An 18,697-nucleotide genomic window follows, 5' to 3' on the forward strand; every position below is an offset into this window, starting at 1 on the left:
AGGGAGCTGTGGTGGTTATAAACCATGTGCGCTAATTCCTCCCCTTGAGTTTCTGAATAAAGAAAATGGGGTTTAGGAGAGGAAAACAATTAGGTTGTATTTATCGTGCATGCCTGTTTTCTGTCTCAGGTGCAAGGTGTTTTGGGGAACCCTGTTGCCACTGGCATCGGTCATCTCAGCTGCCTGCTTCATGTCAGGAATCCAGAGGGAGATGCGGTGGTGGTCTATTTGAAGAGAGGTACCAGATGCCAATCACTCATCTAATGTTAGACTGCTGGGCCCAGACTTGTAGTTCCATATAGGATCATGACTAAATGTGGGGGAGCATCTTTGTTGAAGAAGGCATAATACGTTTCAGAGCGTAACATCTAGTGATAGCCCAGAAACCTCAGCAAATCTTCTGTTCGTCTTGTTCCCTAGAAATTAGGAATACAGCTTTGTTAAGCCATTGTGATGGCAGATAGTCCCACAAAAGCTCAAATTTTATCCAATGTTCTCTATTCTATTCTCTAGTTCTATTCTATTCTATTCTATTCTATTCTATTCTATTCTATTCTATTCTATTCTATTCTATATTCTATAGTTCTATTCTATTCTAGTTCTCTATTCTACTGTACTCTGTTCTGTTGCACTATGATTTCTCTTTATTAAAGTTTGTTATTTGACTATGTAAGGCATTATTCATCACCAGCTTGTACATAATTTAACAGTTTATGTTAATTTTGACTGTAAATTGTCCTACTAATATACCAGCTGAGAAATACCCTGCTCTCCAGTGAATCCCAAAGTGATTCAGCTGATCTAATGAATGTACAAGATACTTTTTTTTTTTTTTTGGCCTAAGTGTGATTGATACCAGTGCATGCCCCATCCAATGTGTGTCCAACTTTAAGCCTCATGCCAAATTCGAAACAAGACAGCCAAATGCAGAATGCTGCAGGGTTTGAGTCAAAAATCTCTGCTGTCACTGGTTTCTTTTTACTTCTACCCAAACCTCTGAGTCTCCTTTTATTAATAATAATAAAAATAAAGACCTAAGTCTCACCGGAAAAAAGACTCCTGAGCTTGTTGCAATCAATGTAATCCTGTTGATTCCAGATCTACTCTAGATTTCTGTTGATATTGCTGATTATATCCAGGATTCTTTGAATAATGTCTTTTTACATAAGTGTCTAGTCAGCAGTAGCCTTAATTGCAGATAAAGTTATGCTGCCAAATTATATATTTTACTTTTTTAACAAGATAAGTTTGTTTCATTTATACTTGGGCATCATTAATGTAGTGCTTGAAAGTGGAATATTACCAGCCTCACTGTGTACATCGATTTAGGAGCCCTTTGCTGGTACAGTGGACTGTTTTTCCTACCCTGGCAGTACATTCTGACCAACTACCCAGCTATAATTGCACCAAACCATTTGATGATCTTATCTTGCATCTGAAACTCAAAGTCCGGAAAAGGACTCACAAGGCTGAGTTTTTATCATAAAACTTTCAACCAGCTCCAGTCTGCAGGCAATCTGAAAGCATCCCGTCTCCTCCTGAGCTCTTTTGAACATTTCTTTCCTGTTCTGTCTACCCAGGACAAGAATTTAACTCATCTGGACTCAAGACCTTTGAAAGGACCAGTTTTCAGAATGTCCTTTCTGGTGTGTATCGCTCCGTCGTGCTCTCGGCAGCTAGCGCGTCCCTGACTGATGCTCAACTCTTCTGTCGGCAGTCTTGCAGCAGGGACTCTTGCTGTGACGGCTTCATCTTGGGTCAGATTGCGCTTGACGGAGGTATTGCCTAACTGCAAAATAAAAAATTCTGCAGTAGAAAAACAATGCTAAGTGGGTAGAACTCATTTTTGGACACAGTACACCTGCCTCTACATCATACCAGAGTGTCAGCAGCCTGCCTCTACATCACTGACATTTTTTGGTGTAGGCAGAATTTGAGTAATGCTCAAGACTTGCCCTGGAGCAGTAGAGATAAAGACCTGAGGTGGCAAGCTGCTCTTGGAGAGAAATGGACATTTTGAAAGGGTAATTCTTTTGACCTGCTTTAGACATCTGCATCCGATAGGATAAATCATTCTGAAACAGCCTCTCTCCTTGTGTAACGCAGCTCAGTTGCCAGAAGTTGGTGTCTTTGAGCTGATGGGGGAATTAAGACGGTGCCTCCAGGGTGCTGGTAGTGCAAATGTAAATCGACTCCCTTTTTGGAGCAGGAAAAGAGGATGCTAAACAGGGCATTATGTTATGTTATTGCATGCAGGAATGCTGTAATCTCCTAATTCTGGATGTCTAGCTAGGAGAGCAAGTGGGCGTGGGATGGACAGAGTGTGGCAGAGGTGGGACCTAGGCAGAGCCCAGATTTCTGCCAGCCAATTTAAGCACTTAATGTCAGTGCCTGCTTTTTGTAGTTTCTTTTTGAGCTCACATGGGATCAACTTTCCCAGGGGAGGTGCATTTCCTATAGGAAACGTGAAGTTCTAATTGACATGTCTCAGGCTTTTAAAGACAGGCTTTTACGAATCCAGGCACGTATTGCTGGCTGCTATGTGGCGAGCACTTCTCTAGTTTTGAGTGGAAACTGATCCTGGATTTGAGAAAACTTTCTCTGTGGAAGTTGTCAAGCAAATGTTTCCATTAAATTATTTTCTGTTTTGGCATCTCATATTTTTTACATCAAAATGTTCTAGGTGATCTTCTAAAGTCCATTTCTCTCTATATTTACCATAAAATTTTTGGGTTCCCTGTACTTGTGAGCTTAGAAGGGGGTATGGAGAAGGTGAATGTTGTAGAGCTCTCTGTTTAGTTGGAGTGACCTATTTGGATCAATAATACAGGTAAATGCATTACTTGGACTAGCATGTTGTTAAGAAAAAGAAAAAAAAAAAAGTAGCACATTCAATCTCTCATATACCCAGTCCATAAAAAAAAAATAAAAAAAAAAACCAGAGAGGGCATTGTAAGACCACAGAAATGCCTGAACTGTGATAGCAAGTACAAAGCAAGAGCTGAGTATTGTCTAGACGTTACGGTAACAGACTGACGCCAGATCACCTGGCCTTAAGTGTGCTGGTCCTCGCAACTCACACCGCGATGCTAGAGGAGGCTCAAGCCTGGGCTGACTGAAAGCAGACACCAATCTAGGAAACCATCCCAGTAAAAATATAAGTGCTTTCTTGGTTCAGAGCCTGAGATTGTAAGACCGCCAAAGGATTGAATATGTCTCCGTGGTGCTATAAAGTGCTGAGAACACTGCTGGGTATTATCAGATAATAGTAATATTTTATTAGGTGGTAATAGTTATGTGCTTGAAGTCTCTGAAAAGCAGGTTACAAATGTTTTAGGTACGAATAGCTAACCTTGGTACTCCAATTTGAACGTATGGCTCTGATTTTCTTCTTTTTTTTGGGGGTAGCAATACTAAAGGGTATCTATCTCAGTGACACAGGTTCAGTTGGCATTTAGAGAAAGTATTGGGATGCTTGGGTGAAAAGCTCTGTGTAGGTGCAAAGCATTATTGGAGTGATGCAGCTCTCTCTTTGCCTGAACCTAGGTACCATTTTGTGTAGTTTGATGAGCTACCCAGACGTGCTGATCTGCAATGCAAATGGTTGGGGTCCAACACCAACGTCTGTCATAGGTGGGATATGTAAAGGTGTGAGCTATGACGAAAAAGAGAAGATGTTTTCCTTCACCCTGGGAGGACAAGTGTTCAGTGGAAGTATGTCAATGAATTATCTCAATTTACATTACTTTTCTTTAATTCTTCCATAGACTTTTTCACCAGCCTGCTCTGGTACTTCAGTGCTTTTTTTCTCAAGTAAATCCATATCTGTACGGTCACAGGAGAATAAGAACTCCCTAATTGGATACACTGTTAGATAGGTGGACCTCTCACACTTTACTGTGTGAACATTAATGAAAGTCCAGAATGTGTTGGTTTTAGTATGTTACCCTGCGATACTTCCAATATTTAATTTAGGCAGATTCAAGCCAATAATCTGAAAGAAAGGTAAACTCTGGGGCAAATGCTAAAAGATAGATGCCCAGAGCTGCACAGAAAAAGCAATGATGGAAAACAGTGAAGCCTTGGCACCCTGGACCCAGACTAGCACCAGGACACCTGGGTCTTTCTTCCTTAGGGTCTTGTATTGTAAATAAGGTGATGCATAGTCTAGTGATGTTTTTTAATGTAATTTCTGAGCATTTCAATACTACCTGTTTAATTTGAGCAGCTATTCTAACAAACTTTTTTCTTTATTAGCTTCTAAGTTGGCAGAAGAGGCAGAAAGAAATTTGACTACCTTTCAGCAAGTTTATCTGTGGAGAGGTGAGCTGTCTCACAGAAGTTGTTATAAAAGCTTATGATGAACTGTAGGCAGTGGCAGATGTGTGTTCTATAATGAAAGTGTCATTCTCACTTTATTTTAAACCGTCCAAATTGAGACACTACTCAAAAGTCTTTTCTGGCAGGGGCGGATGTAATCTGGAGTAATTCTGCTACTGTCAGTTTCATGAAATTTGGGTAAATTCTTGTGTCTGAGAATATGCTTTATAACTTTTAATACCTGTGAAAAATGGTATCGTGGAGACATTTGCCTTTGTCCCATCAGTGTCCAGGTACCATAATAATTTGGCACATTATACGTAAGTAGATGGGTTACTTTTATTAGCATGATAACTATGTATGCGTTGTTTTTGCAATTTTACTTTCTGAATGCCATAACTTTCATAGCAGGACCTGCACAAATTATTTGTGATACTGCTTTATAAATGCACAGAGCCTCCAGAGCTGATGCTGAATGCATAGTGATTGTGGGTATGGCATTTGCCTTTATCCTCCAAACAACGCATTTTGGTTGAGGTTTTTCCCAGAGTTATACGTAGATGGTTTTACTCATTTTTGACTCATCAGTTGGTGGAACTACCTAAGGAGTTTTCCTAAATGGTTCACTTTAAAATATTTGCTAAATTTAGCGAAATAAGGATGGTCTTGTCTGGTGGAAGAAAGATAAAGGGAATTACTATGCTTTTTAATTCCTGTTGCGTTCCAGGGTCTGATATGGTCACCCGGACTAGAACCTCAGAGTGCGATGCTACTGCTTTGAAGACAGAGAATGATCTAACGTTATCAGGTATTATAGTAAGGGTGGACAGAGGAGGTAGCAGAAGATAGCAGAGGGAGGTGCAGAATTTAACCGGAAAATATCATATATTGCCATATATGTATCGTAATGATGTAGGTATTGTGAAGTCCAGAGGATTTCTCTTAGGTAGGGAATACGATACGAAATAGGTTTTGAGAAAGGTGTTAAAAATATGAGCCTCCTGGAAGGCTCTCCTGTCTTTCTGTTTTTTACCTTCCCAGGCCAGTCTGGAAATGAAAGCATTAAAATGTTCTGTGAAGGCTGCTTCTTTCGGACTTACTGAACTGTAAAGACCCAGGAAATATGTGGCTGAGAAAAAATTTCACATAAACCCAGGAATCAAATCCTTAGCCTGGGTGCCGGGGCATATTTACTATTACTGACAATATGAATGTAAATATGATGCTTAGAGGAACTCAGGATGAAACTGCAATCATAAGTGTTTCTTCCGTGCATGATGAAAGTGAGGGACCTGTGAAGTTTTCTAGTTCCTTTGTTATTCCAGGATCTGCTCTTCATTATACTAAGTCATTTATATATCCAAAAGCATTTCTATTAAGTTACTAGATTTCATTTGGGCCTTCATCACCATAATCCTAAGAGAAAGAGAGCAGTGGAGCCTGTTGAGAGTACTTTGGTTCATCTCTAATGAACTGTAATCTTTGCTGAGGAGCCTTGATGAATACCTGAGCATGTGCTTTAATACATGTAAAATCCTAACACTGAAATTGCTGATTTTGTTTATCTAGTTTGAATGGAAGGTAAACTAAAATGCCCATTTAGCTAGTGGCGCTCCTATACAATTAGTCGTACCTTAAAGTCTAGACTTAAAAATGAGAAAAAAATACACTTAATACATGGGGTGAAATTCTCTTGCGTTTACCTGCCAAGGCATGAGTGCAGCCCTCAGGGTTCTCCATTTACCTTGCTGCGGCTGATGATATCATTAAAATCTGAAGTTATGCAAGGAATGCAGCTTCTTCCTCCATCCCTTAGTCTTAGTCATGACACAAAACTGTTTCAAGAGAAACTAAAGGTTGAAGTTAAGTCTTGAGAGGTAACAAGACTTATAAGTCACCTTTTTAAAAGAGTTATGGATACATCTGGGAAAATGGCTACAGAGCTTTTATTACTTGATGATCATCCTTAAAGCACATAGTAACATATCTTTTCTATTTTCTGATAGGAAATTCAAAGCTATTGTGCACGCCCAGCATGTCAGTAGGTGCTTCAGCATTTCAGCTACAATCATCAGCATGTCTTTACTTTCCTGTTTTCATTTTTGTCTGGCTGTTTCAGTGCATGTAAGATTAAATAACAGAATCTCTCACAATGTTGGAATAACTGGGGATGAGACCTGCTGATGGCATTCGATAAATAGAAAGGTGTTCATGAAGAAATTTGTAAGAGATCAGTGAAGAGTGTCCATTTCTTTCAATATTTTACCTGGACCCTTATTTAAAGGGATTAATTTGAAAACAGCCTGAAATAGCTGTGATTGTTTCAGAGGGAGCTCAGGAGATATAAAGCATTGCATACCCATCTAAAGATCGCAGGCAGATGACAGAAAGGAGTTATTTAATGTGATCATGGGAGCATAAACTAGGAGAAATAAGGTTAAATGACTGAAATAGGTATTAAGCTTATTAAGAAAAGTTTCAACACTGAGAGGTGTAAAAGCTTCCCAAGGAAATATAAGGAAACTGCTGTATTTTAGATTAATAAAACTAGATTGATTAAGGTATTGTAAACATCCTCTGAGGCATCATACTTCACTGTTAGGCTGATGTGTTGCATGACAGAGTAGAGAGAACTTTCTTATTTCTGGGAGCTGTGATTTTCATCTAGTTTTTGGGTGGTGGAAATAGTCTGACAACGCAGTGTTGTGCAGTGCAGCTCGGTGAGGACGCATTGCCTACACAAGCATCAATAACCGTGGGTGGACAAATCTGTTATTAAAAGCAGCCTTGGGTGTATGCTAGCCCTGCAAAACGGTTGCAGCTGTTTTACCATGAAAGGCAGACTTTTATATAGAAATTAATTTAATTTATTCCAGCTCATAGTTACGTTTTTGGTGGTTTGAGCAGTTTGTTTGTTTTTTTGTTTGAACCTCAGATTCCACGAAGGATCTCTTCTACCTAATGGACAACAGCCGGATACAAAGTGACCAGAACTATTCTCTCCCTTACCAGCAGTATTGGGTCTTCAGGCAAAAGTACTCAGCAGAGGAAGCTGTGCTTTGGTGTCTCACACGTAAGACCTCTTGGAGACTGTTATTCTGTAGGGAATAATAATGAATTAAAATATTTTAATAGATATTATAATCATGATGAGTAGAAACTCTGGACTTAGAGATTTTTTTGGAGAAAACCCACAAAATTTTCATGCAAGTTGCTAATGGGGCCACCTGTTTCTTCCTTGCAATCTTTGTCTGCTGTGGCAGAAAGGGTACCCATCATTCATCATCAGGGTATCCTCTTATGGGCAACAGAAGTAGAAGATACAGCTTAGGCAATACTCCACTGTTCTTGAAATGTATCCCTCCAAATAGATAGATGACATAGTGGTAAAAGGAGAAGGTAAAATACAGATATTTAGGGTTAATGATAAAGTATATTTTGATGTGATAAATGGAGAAGAGTTTCTAGCTCTAACTACAAGGAAGGCCGAACCGAGAGTACTAAACCATGCACAAACATCACTAAGAGGTCAGCAGAGCTATGCCTGTTTAAAGTGAAACATTGAGGTATATATTTACAGAAGCCATTGCCACAGTAATTAAGAAATGGGTTTGACGGCTTTGTTTCTTTTCTGAAGGTGCATTATTGCCCTAGGGCAAATTTCAGTGCAAATTGCTATTAGCAAATGGCTTGAACAGTTGATTCTAGAAAAGTTATTTATATTTTTGTGTGATGTATGAACACTTCAGAAATATTTTTTACAAAAACTTCCTAAGATGTTGTAGACTTTATTGTCCTTTTTGTTCTTTAAAGTAAGAGACCCACAACTGATGCAGAGCTCTTTTATGATTATACAGTTTGTATCTCAAATTTACTAAAAAGAAAAAGAGAGAGATCTTTATGAACCACAATGTTAGAGTGTCACCGATGCACTAGGGTAATGCTCGTCACAGCTGGGGAAGGTATCTTGCCAATTAGCTGTGGTGCAGCTCCCGTTCTATGCTCTGCAGATAAACCTGCTCTTCAGTGTCTGTCCCTGTTTCTCTTGTAATAGGATAATATTGAAATTCTCACTTTTAGTTGTTTGCTGATGGATAGCTTTAAGTGTGCTGAAGACATGAAGAGGAATAGAGAGGGGAAGAAACCCTTGTGTGTGTGTAACTTAGTGGCTTTGCTTCCTAGGTTGTGCACAAGAAGATGAGTTTTGTCGAATGGCAGATCTTCAAAATACTGGAGACAAATACTTTGTGTGCACCCTCTATCCAGAGGCACAGATTTGTGATGGCAGCATTGATCAAATACCAGAAAACTGTCGAACCGTGCTACCCTGGCAACCACAGACATTGTATCATAAAATAGGCAAGTTTGGGGATTTGGATGTCTAATGTGACTCTAACCCTAGTAATGCAAGCTAGTATTTTGGGTCTTGATTCTGAGATAAAAAGTCTGAATGTATGAATGAGTCCTGGGACCTGATGGTGCAAGGGAAGATCAGGCTGTTCTGGGTATGGTTTTTCATTTTCAGTTCAGAATGGAAAGATATTAACCACTCTCCACCTCAGTTATTCCCAATTCAGAGACACCAAGGGTAGCTCAAATATTTTGTATACCAGGTCTTAGATCTTTTTATAATGTGGGTGAAATGGGAATGTCATTGGGATGCCACTGATCCCATTTTTTACCATTAAAATGTCCATGGCAGTTAAGCAATGCAAAAATTGAAAGTCGTTGAGTGTAATATTTTTTCTTTTTTAGCAAATCCAGAGTTATAGACGTGTGGATTTTAACCTCTGCTCTTTGAATGCTTGGGAAGTTCAATGATTTTCTCATAGGGCTCATGTGAGGAAGCTGGACAAGCAAGCCTGTTATCACTGTACAGGAACCTAGACTTTTGCTGTGGAAAATGTAAATGTCCACTGAAATAAATAAACCATTAAATCATGTCCTTTTGGGGAGCCCAAAGTGCAGCACAGGTTGAATAATGCATGAGCACACTGGAGTCTTCCAATCTGGAGTTGTCCCCTAGTTTTTGGACCTTGCGGAAGGCGTAACGTCAATACAGGTCTCAGAAACAGAAGCCCTGGGCTGGAAGTCTTTCTGTGGTGATGTCCTTTGCTCAGCTTTTAGAGCCTTCACTTGTTGGATTTTTGTTCATCTTCAGGCTTAACCATCAAAAGTTTACTGTGATAATGTAAAATTATTTTTTAATTGATCAAGACCATTGTAGCATAGAAACATAAACTTTACCCTTACCATGCGATTAGGTGACCAGTATATGTAAATTACAAAGTTAAGATGATTTTTCCAATTTTGTTTTTCTTTTTCCTTCCAGTCACTCTAAAAAGTTCTGTGAAGAGCTTCTACACACGTGTATCATTCCAGAAAGTAACAGGGATCTCAGTGAGGAATAAGACTGACATGAGCAGTAAAGCTGTTTCAGATGGGTAGGACATGACTGTTCCTTTGTTTTTACTGGAAGTTTAACCATGTCTGGAATACCAGGGCCCTGTTATGTAGATGAAGGGGATCAGATGTATTGATCCAAGAACAGTATTATTTGAGAATATTTAATGAAGAAAAAATAGCATTTGATTTAAAGGAAATTTATAATTGAGTTATAAATAATAATGTATATAATTAGTAATTATATATATGTGAATTATTACTCATACTGCTATTAAATTGCTGGTTGGCCAGTTAAATTTCTTGGCAATAATACACCAAATTAATTTAGGCTGATATTTTTAGGGCAGATAACAAAATAATCATCTAAATTATTAGATGTAATCTGGTAGATGTATACTGAACAAACATAATTTCATCTACAAATGGAAAAGGTATGGAAGTGTCTATGCAGTATGAAGAACCCTGAAGCACTCGTATCATGAAAGGCATCTCTACAGGTTCTCAGTGTCTCTCCCCTATGCAATATCCTCTCTTCCCTTCTCCATGACATAGACAGTTATTAATGGTACTAAGAGTAATGATGTTTTTCCTTTCCCAGCTTCTTTGAGTGTGAGCGTTGGTGTGATGCTGACCCCTGTTGCACAGGATTTGGCTTTTTTAATGACTCCCAGCTATCAGGTATTTTTTCACTATTTTTATTTTTAAAATAATTTCATTCTCCCTTCATTATTTCAAACTTTACCATTCTTTTGCTGTGAAGGGTACTTTAAAAGCCCTTGCAGATCTTGTGCAACTCACTTGAGCACTTTTTTGAGTAACCATAACCATTTCTAGGAGTTCAGCCCAATGACATGCTCCACATCTCAGAAATTAAGAAAACTTCATGAGAATGAGTCCTTAAGAGGCTGCAGTTCCAACAGCATGAAATTCAAACTGATAAAACTCCAGGGAACTGTTACTTCTCATTTATCAACACCTCTTCCAAAATATTGGTTGACTTCTTTTTGTGATTTTTGTTTTTAATGTTGTTTCATTTTTTAAAGCCTAAGGTAGTTAGAAACCTAAATATTACTGAAATTAAATGCACATAATGTCCGTGGATACTTTGGGGCAGCTTTGCCTTTTGGCTTTCTTGGATGTGTGAGCTTCTCTGCTCCCAAACTTTGGTATTCTACTTGAGGAAGGTTGATTGAGGATAGAGGTTGCCTATCTTCTCCTCCTTAGTATTTTAGCTACTTAAGACATCTCAAGTAGGATTTCTGTTAGTCTGAGGAAATCAGATCTTTAAAAGTATGTGTGACTTGAAAGCCATTAGAAACTCAAACAAACATATTTTACTCACCGGAGATGTCTATGTTAAGGGGTGTTGTCACCCTATGCTCCCTCTGTAGTCAGCAGAGAGATGTATAGACACAACTATGGGATCATTAAGAGCTTTGCTTGACTGAATCCTATTCTGGAGGTACTTTTCTTTCCCTCCATTGGCTGTAAAGGAAGTGCTCTGTTTAAAAGAAAGTCTTTACCAGGTGTTTAAAATTGGATGCCATCCAGGTCAAAGTCAATGAAATAGTTTTTAATATTTTATTCCAAATTCAGACTTAAGCCACTAAAATGGCTAACCTTGTTTTTGGAAGTGTCATGTGCTAATCGACTCTCCCTGAGGTCATTAGGACATGCTGGTTTTACAGTTCATTTGGGAATTTGGAACACTTCAGAAATATATATTTTTAATTCCCTTTTTTGTTGAGCAGACAAAATTTTCACTCAGGCAAAAATGAGTAACTTGGAAAATTAATCCACTGTAGTTCAGATTGGAATTACTGCGCGAATCAAAAATAGCTGACAGTTTTCATAGCTCCATATGACCGTGTGAAATTTGAAGTCTTAACTGAATATGACTTTAAGTTTCTTTAAATAGTTATAAAATAAATTAAGGATTTTAAACCACTGAACATGCAAAACTGATGCCTTTAAGTTTATCGGATTAATATTTATTATCTGTGGCATTTCAGACATCCAGTCCTGGCATTCGTATAGTCAAGAGAACTTTCAGTAGTGATTTTAACATGAGATAGGATAAATCTTCAATGAAATGGCTAGCTGTGTTTCAAACCTTCCATTTTTTTCAGGTACAGAAATATTTACACTAGGTCTTTGAAAGGGAGAATTTTTATCTTGATGTAAGTAGGGGCCGTGTTTCAACATTCATGCAGATTTTTAATTTCCAGGATTGCATTAACCAGAAAAGGCTGCTTGCTCAAAGAAGAGGTCCTGATCTTTGCTCAGTGGAAATACTCCTAGTGACCTTAATGGTTATAATGTTGGTACCCACCTTCCCTCACACTGAATTCATTGTGATTTTTCAACACTATTTTCAACAACAGTAAAACTTGGCTCATTCTAGGTATTTCCTTCCTTTGATTTCTAAGCCAATGGAATTCCTTTTAACACTCAGTGGAACCGTGCTGTATTCACTTTCCTCAAAATATTATCTAGAAGAGGAAAATTTTCCTCATCATTTCTATAACCATGTATTTCCCTGGCAGGTGGAAAGATCGTGTGCCTGACTCTGAACAGCCTCGGAATCCAGACGTGTGCTGAGGAAACAAGAAGTACTTGGCAAGTTTCAAATTGTAGTTCACCAGATGCTGAAGTCAGAATACACCCGTTTGGCTGGTATCAAAAGCCTGGTAAGTGATGCAGGGCAAATGGGCTTTCCGACTGGTTTCTGCACATTGAAGCTTATTAATTAGCTTCAATGTATGGAAGCTTCAACTTTCAGATGGAGGACCCCTTTGGAAGGATCACAAATAGACAAGGCAGACAAGTATGTGCAAGGGAAAGAAAGGTGCAATTTAATCTCCATTTTAATAGAAAAGGAATAGAAATACCTCAAAGAGGTGTAATTTAATTTCTTAGATTTTATGGGAGACTTGCGGCCAATGTTGGAATCCAAATATATTTTGTCCCACTGCACAGTCCTGGTCGGGACATCATTCTTTGTTTGTCACTGCGTGGCTTATGGTTTAACAGTGTGCGTGGATGCATAACTTCAAAAGGTTTGGTTTTGTTACAGAATTTAAAATTCATTTTTGGCTGTTTTGTTAAAGAAAGAGCCAAGACCAAATGCCAAGGTAGCACTGTATTCTTCAAGCAGTAAGAGACCACCACATGTTTAAACAGAAGAGGAGTTATGACAGGTTAGGTTATTTCCTCAAGAGGAATCAAACCCAGATCTAGTCAAAGTGAATTTTCTTTTCTATAGCAAAACAAAAGACTCCATTACTTTGTTGAAAAATTTCAATGGGTTTGTAATTTGTCACATTCTTCATGAGTGGCTCTAGTTCTACTTTGTTAAGCTTTGGTATAACATAACTGAAACAATAAGGACATTGAACACCTGTTTTGACTGTATCCCCTTTTATGGGAGGATAGCCTGTTATTGAGTCCAAATGGGCATGACCTTGTTGAGCTCCACTGAAGGCAGTGAGGCAAGTCTGGCGATGTTGACAGAATCAGGAAAAAAAAATGAATAAGGAGTACTTCTCCCTGCTTTTAATTTCCCTTAGTTCTTGCAGAGTAGAGAAGGACTGTACGTCAGGGAGTGTCTGGATCGTTTAGAGCTCGATGACGGTGATGATAGGGTGGAGTGTCTATGGGTAAGAATCAGGAGGAAGGCCAACAAGGCAGATATTGTGGTGGGAGTCTGTTACAGACCACCCAACCAGGATGAGGAGACAGATGAACTATTCTATAAGCAGCTGGGTGAAGCCTCACGATCGCTAGCCCTTGTTCTTGTGGGGGACTTCAACCTGCCGGATGTCTGCTGGAAATACAATACAGCAGAGAGGAAACAGTCCAGGAGGTTCCTGGAGCGTGTGGCAGATAACTTCCTGACGCAGCTGGTGAGTGAGCCAACGAGGGAAGGTGCCCCGCTGGACCTCTTGTTCACCAACAGAGAAGGACTTGTGAGCCATGTGATGGTTGGAGGCTGTCTTGGGCAGAGCGATCATGAAATGATAGAGTTTTGATACGTGGAGAAGCGGCGAGGGGGGTCAGCAAAACTGCCACCTTAGACTTCCGGAGGGCGGACTTCGGCCTGTTTAGGAGACTGGTCGAGAGAGTCCCCTGGGAGGCAGCTCTTATGGGCAAAGGGGTCCAGGAAGGCTGGACATTCTTTAAGGAGGAAGTCCTAAAGGCACAAGAGCGGGCTGTCCCCAGGTGCCGAAAGACGAGCCGGTGGGGAAGAAGACCGGCCTGGCTGACTAGAGAGCTCGGGCTCGAACTCAGGAGAAAGAGGAGAGTCTATGACCTCTGGAAGAAGGGGCAGGCAACTCAGGAGGACTACAAAGGTGTAGCGAGGCTGTGCAGGGAGAAAACTAGAAGGGCCAAAGCTGAGCGAGAGCTCAGTCTGGCTGCTGCTGTAAAAGACAACAAAAAACACTTCTTCAAATACATTAGCAGCAAAAGGAGAGCTAAGGAGAATCTCCAGCCCCTAGTAGATGGGGGAGGGAACACAGTGACCAAGGATGAGGAAAAGGCTGAGGTACTTAATGCCTTCTTTGCCTCAGTCTTTAATAGCAGGGCCAATTGTTCTCTGGGTACCCAGCCCCTGGAGTTGGAAGATAGGGACGGGGACCAGAATGGAGCCCCCATAATCCAGGGGGAAATGGTGAGTGACCTGCTAAACCACTTAGACACTCACAAGTCTATGGGGCCTGATGAGATCCACCCGAGAGTGCTGAAGGAGCTGGCAGATGTGCTCACCAATCCCCTTTCCATCATTTACCAGCAGTCCTGGCTAACTGGGGAGGTCCCTGCTGACTGGAGATTAGCTAATGTGACGCCCATCTTCAAGAAGGGCCGGAAGGAGGACCCGGGGAACTACAGGCCTGTCAGCCTGACCTCGGTGCCGGGGAAGCTGATGGAGCAGATCATCCTGAGTGCCATCACACGGCATGTAGAGAATAACCAAGGGATCAAGCCCAGCCAGCATGGGTTCAGGAAAGGCAGGTCCTGCTTGACCAACCTGATCTCCTTCTATGACAAGGTGACCCGCCTAGTGGATGAGGGAAAGGCTGTGGATGTTGTCTATCTAGACTTCAGTAAAGCCTTTGACACGGTTTCCCACAGCATTCTCCTGGAGAAACTGGCTGCTCGTGGCTTGGACGGGTGTACTCTTCACTGGGTAAAGAACTGGCTGGACGGCCGGGCCCAAAGAGTGGTGGTGAATGGAGTTTACTCCGGTTGGCGGCCGGTCACAAGCGGTGTTCCCCAGGGCTCTGTGTTGGGGCCAGTACTGTTTAACATCTTTATCAATGATCTGGACGAAGGGATCGAGTGCACTCTCAGCAAGTTTGCAGATGACACCAAGTTGTGTGGGAGTATTGATCTGCTGGAGGGTAGGCAGGCTCTGCAGAGGGACCTGGACAGGCTGGATCGATGGGCCAAGGTCAATTGTATGAGGTTTAACAAGGCCAAGTGCAAGGTCCTGCACTTGGGCCACAGCAACCCCATGCAACGCTACAGGCTTGGGGAAGAGTGGCTGGAAAGCTGCCTGGCAGAAAAGGACCTGGGGGTGTTTCTTGACAGCCGCCTGAATATGAGCCAGCAGTGTGCCCAGGTGGCCAAGAAAGCCAATGGCATCCTGGCTTGTATCAAAAATAGCGTGGCCAGCAGGACTAGGGAAGTGATCGTGCCCCTGTACTCGGCACTGGTGAGGCCGCACCTCGAATACTGTGTTCAGTTTTGGGCCCCCCACTACAAGAGAGACATTGAGGTGCTGGAGCGTGTGCAGAGAAGGGCAACGAAGCTGGTGAAGGGTCTGGAGCAGAAGTCTTATGAGGAGCGGCTGAGGGAGCTGGGACTGTTTAGCCTGGAGAAAAGGAGGCTGAGGGGAGACCTTATCGCTCTCTTCAACTACCTGAAAGGAGGCTGTAGAGAGGTGGGGGTCGGTCTCTTCTCCCAGGTAGCAAGTGATAGGACAAGAGGAAATGGCCTCAAGTTGAGCCAGGGGAGGTTTAGACTGGATATTAGGAAATTTTTCTTCACAGAAAGGGTTATCAAGCATTGGAACAGGCTGCCCAGGGAAGTGGTTGAGTCGCCATCCCTGGAGGTATTTAAAGGACGTTTGGATGAGGTGCTTAGGGACATGGTGTAGTGGTGGGCTTGGCAGTGCTAGGTTTACGGTTGGACTCGATGATCTTAAAGGTCTTTTCCAACCTATATGATTCTGTGATTCTGTGACTGATATCTGAGTGGACAGGGGTGGCATGAAATATATATACTGTCCAGTGCATGTGATATAAAGATAATCCAGTTAAAGTTGTGTAAAACTAAATCAGATATCCTGGCAATACACTGCATTTTGCAGTGTTGGTAAACTTAAAGAAAACCCTCATTCACACCAGAATATGAACTTGATAGTGAGCTTTTCCAAGTCCTACACTGGCACTCTGCCCACTACGCTGGCACTCTGCCCACCCATTTCCTCCCCCAGTGGGGTAACCCTTATTAAAGAGGAGACACAGCATGGAGTTGAGGGGGCACCACAGAAGCTTATAGGGTTTTCCAGATTCTTGGTGTGGGCCTGGGGAGGGATGAGCTGAAGGACTAGCACTGAGAGGAAGGGAAAAACAAGCCTGATAAAGTAGGAAATGGCAGGAGCATGTGGACAGGGGGAGCTGAGAAACAGCCAGGGGTAAGAATGAAGAATGGTAGAAAGGCGAAGTGAAGAGGAGACAGTGGAGGCCTACACTTCCACTTCTTGGAATTGTTTTTCCTCTTGTTCACAAATAACCAACTAAAAATAAAGTACATTGCTCGCTTCACAGACAGGGATGATGAAGAGGAGCCTGGGGTGTATGCAAAGGGGGAAGTATTAGGAGAGGCAATGACATTTCCTCATGTAGTTAGGAAGCTTCAGATGTGTTTCCACCATAACACACAGCAAGGCACAGATGTTCATGCAAATGCCGATATTTGCAGACAAAAATTTGTATCAGTTGTGCTGCTGTGTTGGGGTTCTGGGGACCAGGAAGAGGAACAAGAAATTTCTGAGGCTAAAAGGGAAAACGAGTGAAATCTGAAGGAGTAATTTACCGTAGGCAGTGGGACGTTAGCATGAAGCAAGGTCTTTGGTTTTAGTCCACAGTCTTGTTGTAGGAAAGTACTCGTGTCTCCGTGTTTCATAATGTGTTAAGTTGACGTGTGAGCTGTTTGCCTGCACGGCTCCGCTCGTTAGCAATTTGACTTCGTATGTGTAGACACGGTTGCAGCTCAGTCAATGAGGAACATAAAGTAGCATTTTTAAAGAGAGTTCTGGATAGCCCCAGTTCTTCATTCCTGTCAATGTGAATGGTAAAACTCCTGAGTTTTTAGAAATATCTATTGCTTACATGCATGGGCAGTACAAAGTGGAAGAAGCAAACAGAAAACCTGACCTGTCTTCAGCTTCTGTAGGGATGGTGATTTATTTTGTCTTAGTAGAGAATGTATAACTGATTTGATTAGCCAAAGTGTTTTACAAAATATGAATGCTCAACGGAAACTTCTTGTCTGTTATTTAAGATTACAAAATGTTTAAGGGAAGTGTTAGCAAATGAGAAGTTTTGTGTGTGGGAAATATGAATGATTATTTGAATTTTGATTTAAAAGCTTCCTGCTGGAAACTGACTTGTTCCTAATTATCCTTTTGAGAAATTCCAGTTTGCTAAGCAGGAAGCAGAGAAAATCTCATGTCTCTTGTGATGCAGGAAACCAAATACAGAGAGGGGTGTGGAAAAAATCACAGAACTACTGAAATGAGTTGTTCGTAAATAACTGCGTTTTGAAAAGTGTTTGTAGGAATGTTTATAAATATGGAAATTTAGGGAAGTCTGGTTTCATGTACAAGCCCAAAAGGGTTAGATAGCAAAGCAGTCTCGCATCCTTACTCTTGGTGTTTGTGGTGAGAAGATGCAACATTCAGATCCCAGAAGTAATGCTGGACATATTGAGGTGTTGATTATATTTTAAACCTTCAAGTGTAATTGTTTTCCAATGTTTCGTTTTTTTCTGCTTTTAGCTGACTTGAAGAACACCATGCCTAACCTGTGTCCACCTGTTACTTTATCTCTTGGGCCAGAAAGTGGTAAGTGTATTCACATATTAAGCCAAAAAAAAGGTAACATCCTCTATTTTGTATGTATTGCTAAATGATCACACTATAATGAAATGGTTGTGTTCCCCATGAGTTTACTCATTTGGGTGTTTGCCCATTTTTATTAATTGTGTATCATTTAAACAGAAGGAATTGTCATGCACAACGCTGGCCTAATATCTCTCAAACTCACTGCCACAAGAGGTCACTGAGGCAAAATATTTGGCAGGATTGGTGAAGAAATTTATCGTTTGTAAGTGTGGATGTCACATCACTTTCAGTGGATATAACTTCATATCTTAGTGCAGTGACCAATGAAGAAAAGCTCTGACAAGGGTAGCCTCCCGAAAAGCTGTTTATTGCGTTATTGTCCACTGTTGTGGGGTTTCTAGCACCTTTCTTGTAGCATCTGCCGCTTGCCAGGATGGCAAGGAACGTCAGATTAGACAAATCACCAGCAGTTGCTGTCAGTAATGCTGAATGCGAGGAGTGACAATGAGTTTTCAAGTAGGTACAAACAGTTGCAATAGAGATGCAAAGTCAAATTTAGCAAATCTAGTTTTGCCCTTTAAAGCTTTATGTCTAAAAAGCAAGGTGATGAAAGGGGCAATTCCTCAGGAAATTAATGCTGGTTCATACCACTTTATAATTGGTGTAGAAGAATAATAAGCTGTACTGCCTTTAGTCCTTGTTTGTGGTTTCCTGCAAGGGTGGGAATATTATCTCAAAGATTATTTAGAACTGGATCACAAGGAGTGTAGTATTAGAGGTGTGTGTTTGGTCCCACTTTTGAAGAGATGCTGTAACTTGCTATGACACCATCTTTTTTGT

At 41.0% G+C, this 18,697-nt stretch overlaps 1 protein-coding gene across 1 annotated transcript in view; it reads left to right on the forward strand.

Moving 5' to 3' along the window:
* Positions 1-18,697, forward strand: part of TG (thyroglobulin) — a 168,749-nt gene that overhangs the window by 50,665 nt on the left and 99,387 nt on the right. The window contains exons 24-34 of the mRNA XM_075495481.1: positions 130-238; positions 1,581-1,778; positions 3,547-3,714; positions 4,258-4,323; positions 5,048-5,128; positions 7,256-7,393; positions 8,503-8,679; positions 9,653-9,764; positions 10,325-10,404; positions 12,273-12,416; positions 17,792-17,857. Of these exons, the coding sequence (XP_075351596.1) occupies positions 130-238; positions 1,581-1,778; positions 3,547-3,714; positions 4,258-4,323; positions 5,048-5,128; positions 7,256-7,393; positions 8,503-8,679; positions 9,653-9,764; positions 10,325-10,404; positions 12,273-12,416; positions 17,792-17,857 (1,339 nt within the window). The remainder of the gene's footprint in view (positions 1-129; positions 239-1,580; positions 1,779-3,546; positions 3,715-4,257; positions 4,324-5,047; positions 5,129-7,255; positions 7,394-8,502; positions 8,680-9,652; positions 9,765-10,324; positions 10,405-12,272; positions 12,417-17,791; positions 17,858-18,697) is intronic.

The sequence above is a fragment of the Mycteria americana genome, chromosome 2 (assembly GCF_035582795.1).
Source record: "Mycteria americana isolate JAX WOST 10 ecotype Jacksonville Zoo and Gardens chromosome 2, USCA_MyAme_1.0, whole genome shotgun sequence".
NCBI classification, from domain to species: domain Eukaryota; kingdom Metazoa; phylum Chordata; class Aves; order Ciconiiformes; family Ciconiidae; genus Mycteria; species Mycteria americana.